Below are 12,477 nucleotides of genomic sequence, written 5' to 3'. Positions count from 1 at the left end.
AGCTACAACTAAAATGCATGTTACAATCAAACAGCTGGTGTGTAATATGTCAATACTGCAGTTTAAACACGTGGTAGGGCTAAAAAAAAATGTAAAAACCGGCACATCAACGTAACGGCAATGACTACTTACAGGCTAAGGCAACACACCTGTAGTCTATACACTACTATAGTCTAATAATAATAATACCATATAATGCAGTACATCACAGTACTTACAAATGAGACACAGAAGTGTAAGAAAACAAAAGGACAAATAGACAGCATAGTTAAGTGATACATGTTAAATTCAAGAAAACTATTTTAAAAATAACATATATTACACATCTGAACACACACAAGAGTATCGAAAATTGTTACTGTTAATTACTGGTATTGATTCCCAGGTACAGGGATTTGGTTATTGAATTAAATGTGAAAGGAACTGTGATCTGGCTATATAACATTTCTCCAGAAGGTCTTGTATATGTCCATGTGGTGTCAGATGAAACAAAAATTGAGCTGTTTGGCCAAAATACCCAGCTATATGTTTGGAGGAGAAAAGGTGAGGCCTTTAATCCCAGGAGCACCATCCCTACCGTCAAGCATGGTGGTAGTAGTAGTATCCTCTGGGCCTGTTTTGCTGCCAGTGGAACATGTGCTTTACAAAGAGTAAATGGGACAATGAAATAGGAGGCTTACCTCCAAATTCTTCAGGACAACCTAAAATCATTGGTTGGGTCTTGGGCGCAGTTGGGTGTTCCAACAGGACAATGACCCGAAACACAGGTCAAAAGTAGTAAAGGAATGGCTGAATCAGGGTAGAATTAAGGTTTTAGAATGGCCTCCACAAAGTCCTGACTTAAACGTGTGGACAATGCCGAAGAAACAAGTCCATGTCAGAAAACCAACACATTTAGCTGAACTGGACCAATTTTGTCAAGAGAAGTGGTCAGAAATTCAACCAGAAGCTTGCCAGAAGCTTGTGGATGGCTATCAAAAGCACTTCATTGTAGTGAAACTTACCATGTAACCACATATTAACATTGCTGTATGTATACTTTTGACCCAGCAGATTTGGTCACATTTTCAGTAGACCCATAGTACATTTATAAAACAACCAAACTTCATGAATGTTTATGGTGACCAACAAGTATATAGATAGATAGATAGATAGATAGATAGATAGATAGATAGATATATAGATAGATAGATAGATAGATAGATAGATAGATAGATAGATAGATAGATAGATAGATAGATAGATAGATAGATAGATGGATGGATGGATGGATGGATGGATAGATAGATAGATAGATAGATAGATAGATAGATAGATAGATAGATAGACAGACAGGCAGACAGACAGACAGACAGACAGACAGATAGATAGATGGATAGTACTTTATTGATTCCTTCAGGAAAGTTCCTTCAGGAAAATTAAAAAGTATGTGCTCCAATCAGTCTATCACAAAAAAATAAGTGTCGTAGACATTATTGGAATTCAAGACAGCCATGACATTACAGTACGTTTTTTACAAGTGTATGTAAAATTTTGACCAACACTGTACACCTATTTCCACACAGGGAGCCAGACAGCACCTACTACGAGCTCCCCCCCGGCAGTCAAGGAGGTGAGCGCTCGGTCCCTTCTGCCAGCACTTCAAGGGATCAGAGCAGCACAGCGGAGATTTCAATGGACGTCTATCACATGAGGGACATGAACGATAATGTGCTGGTAGGAACAAATACATTTCGATGGCAGTAAACGTGTTTCATTGTGCGCACGCTCCTGTATTGCGTTTCCCTCCAGCGTTCAGCAGCTTCCCTCCAAAAGTGTTTCCCTCTCTTCTACAAGCTTTTCCCTCTCCTGTGTCCCTACTGACATTCCCTTTAGGGACGGAGAGGTGGTTTTGTGTGTGTGAAGGGGGAGGTATAATTAACGACCTGGCCAGACCCCCTTTCTGAATTGCTGTAGAGCCATCTATAGGCTGTTTATTCCAACCTTCATATAGACCAGGGGTCGGGAACCTTTTTGTCTGAGAGAGCCAAGAAGCCAAATATTTTAAAATGTATTTCTCTAAGAGCCATATAATATTTTTTTTAACACTGACCACAACCAAACGCGTGCATTTTTAAGTAAGACCAACATTTCCAGAGTATAATAGGTCTCTTATTCTTTGTATTAACATTGTTATTCTGAAGTTAACTGTGGTGGGGGCGTGGCCTGCGGGCCTGCAGCAAAGGGGGGATGTTGCCAGGACCGGCCTCGAAATCAGCGACAGGTGCGTAGATGGCCCACCTGGGCCTTGTTATCTAATCACCTGTCGCTCTGTTATAAGCAGCAGTCAGGAGGAGAGACAGGGTTGGGGCTGGAGCCAGAGCGCGAGTGAGGACGAAAGAGAAAAAGACAATTGCTGGACAGCAACTGAGAGAAAAATAAAATAAAACAATATTGTAACCCTAAATCAGGCTCTTGGTGGTCTGAAGAACCCCCAGGAGGGCAAGCCCCACACTAACAAATAATAAATAAATTAAATTTGACCATTAATGCAACTTTTTGAACATAAAAAAGCATGAGAATGTTTTATATTTTGAACGTTATTTTCAACACTGTGATTACAAGTGGAATTATTCATTACTTATCGTGTTAAGCAATGTCAGCTCAGATGTAGCCGAGAGCCAGATGCAGTCATCAAAAGAGCCACATCTAGCTCTAGAGCCCTAGGTTCCCTAACCCTGATATAGACACTATATATCTGTTGTCAAAAGTAAACATAGAACTAGTCAGTGTTATCATCGAAGTTGTTCTGACAGCAGCTGTGGCATTGATATATTGATTTGTCCATTTCAAAGGAAAACAAACATAATAGGCTGATGTTGACAACCATAAGTTCACACGTCTTTTGGTCTGGTCTAATCATTTAGTCGAGGCAAGTCTGGGCCTGTGTGGCCTGTTAATGAATACTCATGACTGATTAAATAAAAGGGGGTGGAGCTGGTATTTGTTGTTTGATACAAGACTAGTTGAGACGCTATAGTGCAGGTGGAGAACAGAAACAGGAGAATGTCCAGCATTCTCCGTACAGGGCCCTCTCCACTAATGGGTTTGGTGAGAATTAAGTTTACACTTGACTCATCGGCATGTGCGCTCGTTCAATGGGAGACCAAGGACCACTAAGATGCTGTGTGTGGTAAGTAGACAAACATTCTAATCTTCAATAGGTTTTGTCGTGGAGGATCATGTGTTTTAGTATTGATGAGGGTCGCTTTTCTTTAAGGTGTAGTTTGAAATTGGTTTTGTCATTAGGTACTAGTGTTGTAACGATATCAATATTTTGGTGCCGGTACCAGCACTAAAATTATTTAGATACCTTTCGGTACTTTTCTAAATAAAGGGGACCACAAAAAATGGCATTATTTTAACAAAAAATCTTAGGGTACATTAAACATAAGTCCTTAAATAAAATAGTGAACATACTACACAACTTGTCTTTTAGTAGTAAGTAAACAAACATATTGTATAATTTATCATTCAATTATTTTGTCAACATTATTAAGGACAACTAGTGGAAAATTAATTATTAATTTACTTGTTAATTTTCTGTAAATAGCTGCTTACTTTCTCTTTTAACATGTTCTGTCTACACTTCTGTTAAAATTTAATAATCACTTATTCTTCGGTTGTTTGATACTTTACATTAGTTTTGGATGATACCACAAATTTGGGGATCAATCCGATTCCAAGTCGTTACAGTATCATACATTGGTCATATTCAAAGTCCTCTTGTGTCCAGGGACATATTGCCTGAGTTTATAAACATAGTATACCTTTTAAAAAAAACAAAAGAAAATGTTGAAATGCCAAAAAAATATCCACGTAATCATAGTAGTATCGACTATATACATGCCTGTACATGATATCATGACAGTGGATGTTAGGTATGGATCCATGAATGGTGTTTGTTTATATTTTGATGCCGGTGAGCTACAGTGTGTAGTGAAGCATGTTTAGCTATTCCTCGTCCTGCAGGGATGATACTTGTACGAAACTTACTTTATTTGTTGCCATGGAGGTGAGGATTAGTGATTTAGAAGTAGTTAAAACACTTCCGACGGCGAATGGATGTTAGTCGCTAGCTAGCTAGCCATGTCTTAAAGCACCTCTTCCTGAGGGCGTTTCATTGTTATATTTTCACCTTTATTGTTAGCTTTTATATATGTATATATATATATATATGTATGTATATATATACATATACATATATATATATATATATATATATATATATATATAGCGATAATCGCAGATATACATAATTTTACATCACGTTTTTTTAATTAAATGTGCTTTTTTGTGTGCTACAGTTTGTATGTGTAAAGAATGCTGGTATGAGCTTTACATCACCTGTTAAATGCTGCCAATCAAATGTTAAATAAGATACTCTTTAGGGTTCATATGTTTATAAATCTGACTGTGATGAAGCCAGTGCCTCACCAGCCATGAACTTCACCGCTTGTAACTGATATATATATATATATATATATATATATATATATATATATATATATATATATATATACCCGATTGTAGCTGAGATAGGCGCCAGCGCCCCCCGCGACCCCGAAAGGGAATAAGCGGTAGAAAATGGATGGATGGATATATATATATATATATATATACGCCCTAATATATATATATATATATATATATATATATATATATATATATATATATATATATTAGGGCTGTCAAACAACTACAATATTTAATCACAATTAATCGCATTTTGTTCAGTTAACTAAAAATAAATTGCGATTATCGCAGATATACAAAATTTTTCATCATTAGTAAATGTACCCTAGACAGATCATGTTCAAGTTTTAACACAATGAACAGACAATTAATATGCTTTCATGAAATGTATTTTAAATCGGGCTGTCAAACAATTAAAATATATAATCGCAATGAATCGCATTGTTCATAGTTAACGCAAAATTAATCGGGATCAACCACAGTTATACATGATTTTGCATCATTAATAAGTGTACCGTAGACAGATCATTTTCAAGTTTTAACACTGAACGGATAATTAATTTGCTTTAATGAAATCTATTTTAAACGGTATATTTTTGTAAACAGCTCAACATTAAACGCCAAACATGTTTTAATGACAATAATTTAAAAAAATGCCTACTGCGTGTTCGTGTCTTGCCAGATTATGTTTTTTGTGGAAATACAGAATTGTGTATTCCTGCTTTAGGAGCACTTGCATTCAGAGGATAAATAAATAAATGATAAATGGGTTGTACTTGTATAGCGCTTTTCTACCTTCAATGTACTCAAAGCGCTTTCAATCAATCAATCAATGTTTACTTATATAGCCCTAAATCACTAGTGTCTCAAAGGGCTGCACAAACCACAACACAAACCACTACAACATCCCCGGTAGGCCCACATAAGGGCAAGGAAAATTCACACCCAGTGGGACGTCGGTGACAATGATGACTATGAGAACCTTTGACACTATTTCCACATTTACACACTGATGGAGGGAGCTGCCATGCAAAGCACCCATCAGGAGCAAAGGTGAAGTGTCTTGCTCAGGACACAACGGACGTGACGAGGTTGGTACTAGGTTGGGATTGAACCAGGGACCTTCGAGTTGCTAACAGCCATTCTTCCACTGCGCCACGCTGTCTGAGCTACACTTCCATGCTTAAATAACAGTTTCACACATAAATAACACAAAATGTGGATTGTTATGATCATGCTTTGATTGTTGAAAGATGTTTGGTAATATCCATCCATCTCTTTTCAACAGTTTGTTCCTTTTAGAGTCATGGGGGGCTGGAGCCTATCCCAGCTCTAATCTGTGATATTTCTACCTGAACAAATGCTTGTGATATTCTGTACATTATATGCTATGTAATCAATCCAAAGGTCATCATATTTCTGCACTGCAATGTTTGAACCTGCTCAAAAAGGCTCATTATGTCTTCTTATTTATATACTCTTTCAAAATTTCTTGTAATCAGACCACATTTTCGGTATATTAGATGGAATCTTTACCTGACATGTTTCGACTGTCATCTGCAATCTTCTTTAGAAGGGTCACCTGACCACTGTGATGTGTTGCCTTTCAGCTGTTCTTATAGATCATCCCTTTTGACAAAGCATGATATTAGTGTAAGACATTTTTATTTTGTAAATGTAGTTAAACGGGACGTATTGCATAGTCCTTTTATTTTGAAGCCGAAAACGTGATTGGTTTGATAATGTGTCTTGACATGTTTGGATGTCGGATTGACTGTAAGCAATAAAGAAATGTCTCCTTTTGATTTCCTTTCATTTCTGTTGAGCTTTAAGGTCACCTTACTTACTAAATCAGTCACAGTAACAATCTCAATGTTATGTTATCACTCCACCTTAATCGTAATCTGAACACGGAAGTGAAACAACGCACGAAACAGGCATTTGCTGCTGGGATGTGGTCTCAACACACGGCAAAAAAGAGTCATTTTAATGTCGGGAAAACAACTTGCCATGGCTTTTAACCCGTTATTTCCGTAAGGTTGACGACTTTCCTCCGTCCATTTCTGCTCGCTTGTGGCTCATTGGTAACAAGTGAGCTGCAGCCAAGTTCCCCCCACTGCAGCACCGCCCGAGGGTCAAACAGGACATGGGTGGTCTAAATTAGTGCCGTTATTGACATTTATAGTTAACGCGTTATTATCGCGTTAACTTTGACAGCCCTAATATATATATATATATATATATATATATATATATATATATATATATATATATATATATATATATGTACTGATAGCTCAATAGGATCATTTAATTAAGGACAACAAATCCAATTTGTTTGCTAGCCACCATTTGATTTAGGATTGATTTGATGAAATGTAAATAATAATAATAATCTGGCCCTGTGATGAGGTGGCGACTTGCCTTCCGTCCGAAGCAGCTGAGATAGGCTCCAGTACCCCCCGCGACCCCGAACGGGACAAGCAGTAGGAAATGAACGGATGGATATACTGTATATATATTTATCCATCCATCCATCCATCCATTTCCCACCGCTTATTCCCTTTTGGGGTCGTGGGGGGCACTGGTGCCTATCTCAGCTACAATCGGGCGGAAGGCGGCGTACACCCTGGACAAATCGCCACCTCATCGCAGGGTCAACACAGATAGAAAGACAACATTCACACTCACATTCACACACTAGGGCCAATCTAGTGTTGCCAATCAACCTATATATATATATATATATATATATATATATATATATATATATATATATATATATATATATATATTAGGGGTGTGGGAAAAATCGATTTGAATAGGAATCGAATCGTTTACGTTGTGCGATTCAGAATCGATTCTCATTTTTGAAAAATTTATTTTTTATTTATTTATTTAAATTATTATTATTTTTTTTTTTATCAATCCAACAAACCACTACATAGCAATACCATGACAATGCAATCCAATTCCAAAACCAAACCTGACCCAGCAACACTCAGAACTGCAATAAACAGAGCAATTGAGAGGAGACAAACACAACACAGAACAAACCAAAAGTAATGAAACAAAAATTAATATTATTAACAACAGTATCAATATTAATTATAATTTCAGCATAGAAGTGATTAAAAATCCCTCACTGACATTATCATTAGACATTTACAAAAATAATTAAAAAGAACAATATTGTCACAGTGGCTTACACTTGCATCGCATCTCATAAGTTTGACAACACCCTGTGTCCAATGTTTTCACAAAAATAAAATAAGTCATAGTTTTGGTTCGTTTAATAGTTAAAACGAATTTACATTATTGCAATCAGTTGATAAAACATTGTCCTTTACAATTATAAAAGCTTTTTTTTTTTAAATCTACTACTCTGCTAGCATGTCAGCAGACTGGGGTAGATCCTGCTGAAATCCTATGTAATGAATGAATACAGAATCCTTTTGAATCGGAAATATATCGCTTTTGAATCGAGAATCGAATCGAATCGAAAAAAATCGATGTATTATCGAATCGTGACTCCAAGAATCGATATTGAATCGAATTGTGGGACACCCAAAGATTCATAGCCCTAATATATATTATATATATATATATATATATATATATTTATATATATATATATATATATATACATATATATATATATATATATATATATATATATATATATATATATATATATATATATTAGATTAGATTAGATAGTACTTTATTTATTCCGTCAGGAGAGTTCCTTCAGGAAAATTACAATTTTCAGCACAATCCCATTCAAGATCAGACAAACATTAAAGGGAGACAGAACAGGATCGCTGACGGGTCTGCCGGCTTCCAGCGCCCCTTACAAAAAAAAGATGAGATACAGGTATACAAGGGGGGGGGGGGATAGAAGATTAAAATGAATATATATATATATATATATATATATATATATATATATATATGAATATGAATATATATATATATATATATATATATATATATATATATATATATATATATATATATCTCAATTTTCTACTGCTTATTCCCTTTTTTGGGGTCGCGGGGGGCGCTGGCGCCTATCTCAGCTACAATCGGGTGGAAGGCGGGGTACACCCTGGACAAGTCGCCAACTCATCGCAGGGCCAACACAGATAGACAGACAACATTCACACTCACATTCACAAACTAGGTCCAATTTAGTGTTGCCAATCAACCTATCCCCTGGTGCATGTCTTTGGAAGTGGGAGGAAGCCAGTGTACCAGGGGGGAACCCACGCATTCACAGGGAGGACATGCAAACTCCACACAGAAAGATCCCGAGCCCGGGATTGACCTGATTATATATATATATATATATATATATATATATATATATATATATATATATATATATATGTATATATATATATATATATATATATATATATATATATATATATATATATATATATATATATATATATATATATATATATTAACAAATTAGATTGTGTTTCAAAGATGGATGGACTGAATATGCAAAATGTACTGTTGGAAAAAACTTTACCCACTCTTCCCAACAGGGGGCGTCATGTTTACAGAAATACATCCCTCCTCTTACCCTCACCTCCCTTGAGCTCAGATTACATTCTTGGTTGATATTTTACATAGTACCCACAAAAGTCCTCTCACTCATTTCCTGTGCCATTTTGGCCATGTTTGTTTACATCGTTAATACTAAGTGTGACATTCTCAACTGGGTTAATCTCTTAATCCTCAAATCATTATACTTCACTCATCTTGACAAGTGAGCATTGCAGTAGATGTCTTGTCAGTGTTTCTAAATGTTTGGGGTCCTTTAAAGCGCATGGTTGAGTGGCAGCTAGCAGGACAGATACCCATAGGGGACGTTGCATGTTGTTAAAGGTTGAACAACCGCAGAAGGGATCTCAGTCACTTAGGTCTACACACCTGCTCATACAATGGCATCAGAGGCTGTGGCTCTGTTTCGACTTGTTGCATATCGAGTGGGGTTACCAACAACAGGCACACCTGTGAGCACATGCGGTTTGCATGCACGGTTGTATGTTCAGGGTTTTTTGTTAAGTATTTTCTATGTGCACCTTGCTTACCTCATTGTATACCGGTATTAGTATAGTACCGCGATACTAATAATCGTATTCGGTACTATACCGCCTCTAAAAAGTACCGGTCAACAACACCCGACCCCCCCGCCACCACCACCACCCCCAGACGAGCATGTTCGGCAGCACACAATCACAGAGTACTTACAAGCAGACGCAGTGTGTAGACAGGAAAGGGAAAACTGACGCATGTTGGCTTAAAAACCAAAGATAAAGGTGAAGTTTTAACAATGAAACTCCCTCAGGAAGAGATGCTTTAAGACATGGCTAGCGATCTAGCGGCTAAAGTCCATCCGCCGTCTGCAGTATTGTAGCTACTTCTAAATCACTAATCCTCGCCTCGTAATAATTTCAGATTTTGTTTGTTCTATTTTTGGCCAAAGTTAGACAAAGAAAACGATCTGAAGTTGTCTTTATTGTTTTAGTTTTAATGCCATGATTTTAATAGTCTGGCCCGCGTGTGCACAGATTTTCCTCCCCTGAGTTAAAATGAGTTGGACACCCCTGGTTTATATATTATTTTAACATTCTTGGCTAGCGTCCTTTCATTCTGCTTTAGCATAGCAATATGCTCTTTCATGTTGTTGGTGATTCCTTTCTTTGATTCAATGAACATCATCCATTCTTATCAATAGTGTTCTTCATGCTCACTTTCTTCCTTCCAATGGTTGGAAAACAAAGTTATGTTGCTCTCTCGCTATGAGCTAATGCTATCTAGTAAGACCAGAATTGTTGGCGGATCTTACTGTCTTACTTAATGTCACTGTGATATTCGCTATGCCAACTAATGGCGGGGATACTTGGAGCTCAAATTTTTGCTTATACCGCCTCTACAAAGCACCGGTCAACCACCGCCCCCGCCACCTCCTCCAGACGAGCATTTTGGGCAGCACACAATCACAGAGTACTTACAAGCAGACGCAGTGTGTAGACAGGAAAGGGAGAACGGACGCATTTTGGCTTAAAAACTAAATATAAAGGTGAAACGACCTCAGGAGCGACAAATAAAGTACGATTCTTACAAGTATCATCCCTGCAGGACGAGGAATAGCTAAACATGCTTAACTACACACAGTAGCTCACCGGCGTCGCAATGTAAACAAACGCCTTTGGTGGCTCTACCCCTGACATCCACTGTAATGATACCAAGTACAGGAGCGTATCTAGTCAATACTACTATGATTACATCAGTATTTTTTAGCATCACAAAATCTTCTTTCGTTTTAAAAAAAATATACATTATGTTTAAAAAAAAATCAAGAAATATGTCCCTGGACACATGAGGACTTTGAATTCGACCAATGTATGATCTTGTAACGACTTGGTATTGGATTGATACCCGAATTTATGGTATCATCCAGAACTACTGCAAAGCAGGAGAATAAGTGATTATTACATTTTAACACAAGTGTAGATAGAACATGTTAGAAGAGAAAGCAAGCAGATACTAACATTAAATGAACAAGTAGATAAATAATTCACTTTCTACCACTTGTCCTAAATAATTTTGACAAAATAACTGAGTACGTCAGCAGCTAAATTATTAGCCTGTGTTTGCTTACTTACTACTAAAAGACAAGTTGTTTTGTATTTTCACTATATTATTTAAGTACAAACTTGCAAAAGGAAATATATGTTTAATGTGCCGTAAGATTTTTTTGTTAAAATTAAGCCAATAATGCAATTTTTTTGTTCTCTCCTTTATTTAGAAAAGTACCGAAAAGCATCTAAAGCATAGAAATACATTACACTATACATTATAAGTACACTACACTGTACTTATAAACCACAATAATAAACATATTGTTAAAATAAAAAGGTCTATTTCAACCAAAAGTGAGCATTGTTGTTTCAAATTTTGTGACACTATATTGTGCTCGTTCTCATAAGATTATGCCTGTGTACCTAATGTTGTGGCCAGGGAGTGTTTTTACCAAAGTTTGTCCTCGAGTCTGAGTCGATGTATGGATCCGTACCTTCCAAGTGTGTATGCACGCTCCAATTTTGCAGAGTTTGCAATAAATCTGGAACATTGACTTCATCTGATAAACAATGACAAGGGGAACAAAATGGACTTTACATTTTCTCCTGTGTCTATTTTTATTTTTTGTGCCTGTCAATCAACTATGTTCAACATATAAACAGAATACATTTTGTATTATATTAGACTTGGACTTGGACTTTGACACTAACTAACTGGACAAGTCGCCACCTCATCGCAGGGCCAACACAGATAGACAGACAACATTCACACTCACATTCACACACTAGGGCCAATTTAGTGTTGGCAATCAACTTATCCCCAGGTGCATGTCTTTGGAAGTGGGAGGAAGCCGGAGTACCCAGAGGGAACCCACGCATTCACGGGGAGAACATGCAAACTCCACACAGAAAGATCCCGAGCCCAGGATTGAACTAGGGGCGGTTCTAGGCATGCTTATATGAGGGGGCAGTCAGAAAGGTGAAGGGGGCATCATGTGTACACATCATGCTCCAGCACTTTTTTTTCTGTGCTTATAGTAACGATGCTTTCTTCATTGAAATGGGTCTTTAGCTATGTGTCCAACCCCAACCTGGAATAGTGGATTGCACTTTGTCAGGACTCTACCTTCAGACCTGTCCAACTTGGGTGTCCCACCTGAAGACCAAGCTCCTGCTGGTATAGCTCTTACGGTCACTGAGGCACGCAAACCCCCTGACCACAATAAGGTGGCAATCCCTCAGGGGGGGAAACATTAACAGCGCTGCCATATTTCCGACAGGGGAAACAGAAGCAGGCGTCTCGCACCACAGAATACTCTAGCCATGGTCGTGTGCGGTACCAGGCAGGATTGAATGATCT

At 37.4% G+C, this 12,477-nt stretch overlaps 1 protein-coding gene across 3 annotated transcripts in view; it reads left to right on the top strand.

The window, feature by feature from the left end:
• The window catches only part of tp73 (tumor protein p73), a 64,211-nt gene that overhangs the window by 9,191 nt on the left and 42,543 nt on the right, over positions 1–12,477 (top strand). For 2 of the 3 annotated variants that reach the window (XR_009807190.1, XM_061903767.1), the window contains exon 3: positions 1,566–1,716. Coding sequence is in view for 2 of the 3 variants with exons in the window: in XM_061903767.1 (XP_061759751.1) it covers positions 1,566–1,716 (151 nt within the window). In the remaining variant the exon portion in view is untranslated. Of the gene's footprint in view, positions 1–1,565; positions 1,717–2,989; positions 3,173–12,477 lie in introns of those variants that run through there. The other variant, XM_061903769.1, reaches the window with a different exon arrangement.

The sequence above is a fragment of the Nerophis ophidion genome, linkage group LG06 (assembly GCF_033978795.1).
Source record: "Nerophis ophidion isolate RoL-2023_Sa linkage group LG06, RoL_Noph_v1.0, whole genome shotgun sequence".
NCBI lineage: Eukaryota > Metazoa > Chordata > Actinopteri > Syngnathiformes > Syngnathidae > Nerophis > Nerophis ophidion.
Note: the sequence above shows the minus strand (reverse complement) of the source record. Positions and strands in the feature narration are given on the sequence as shown.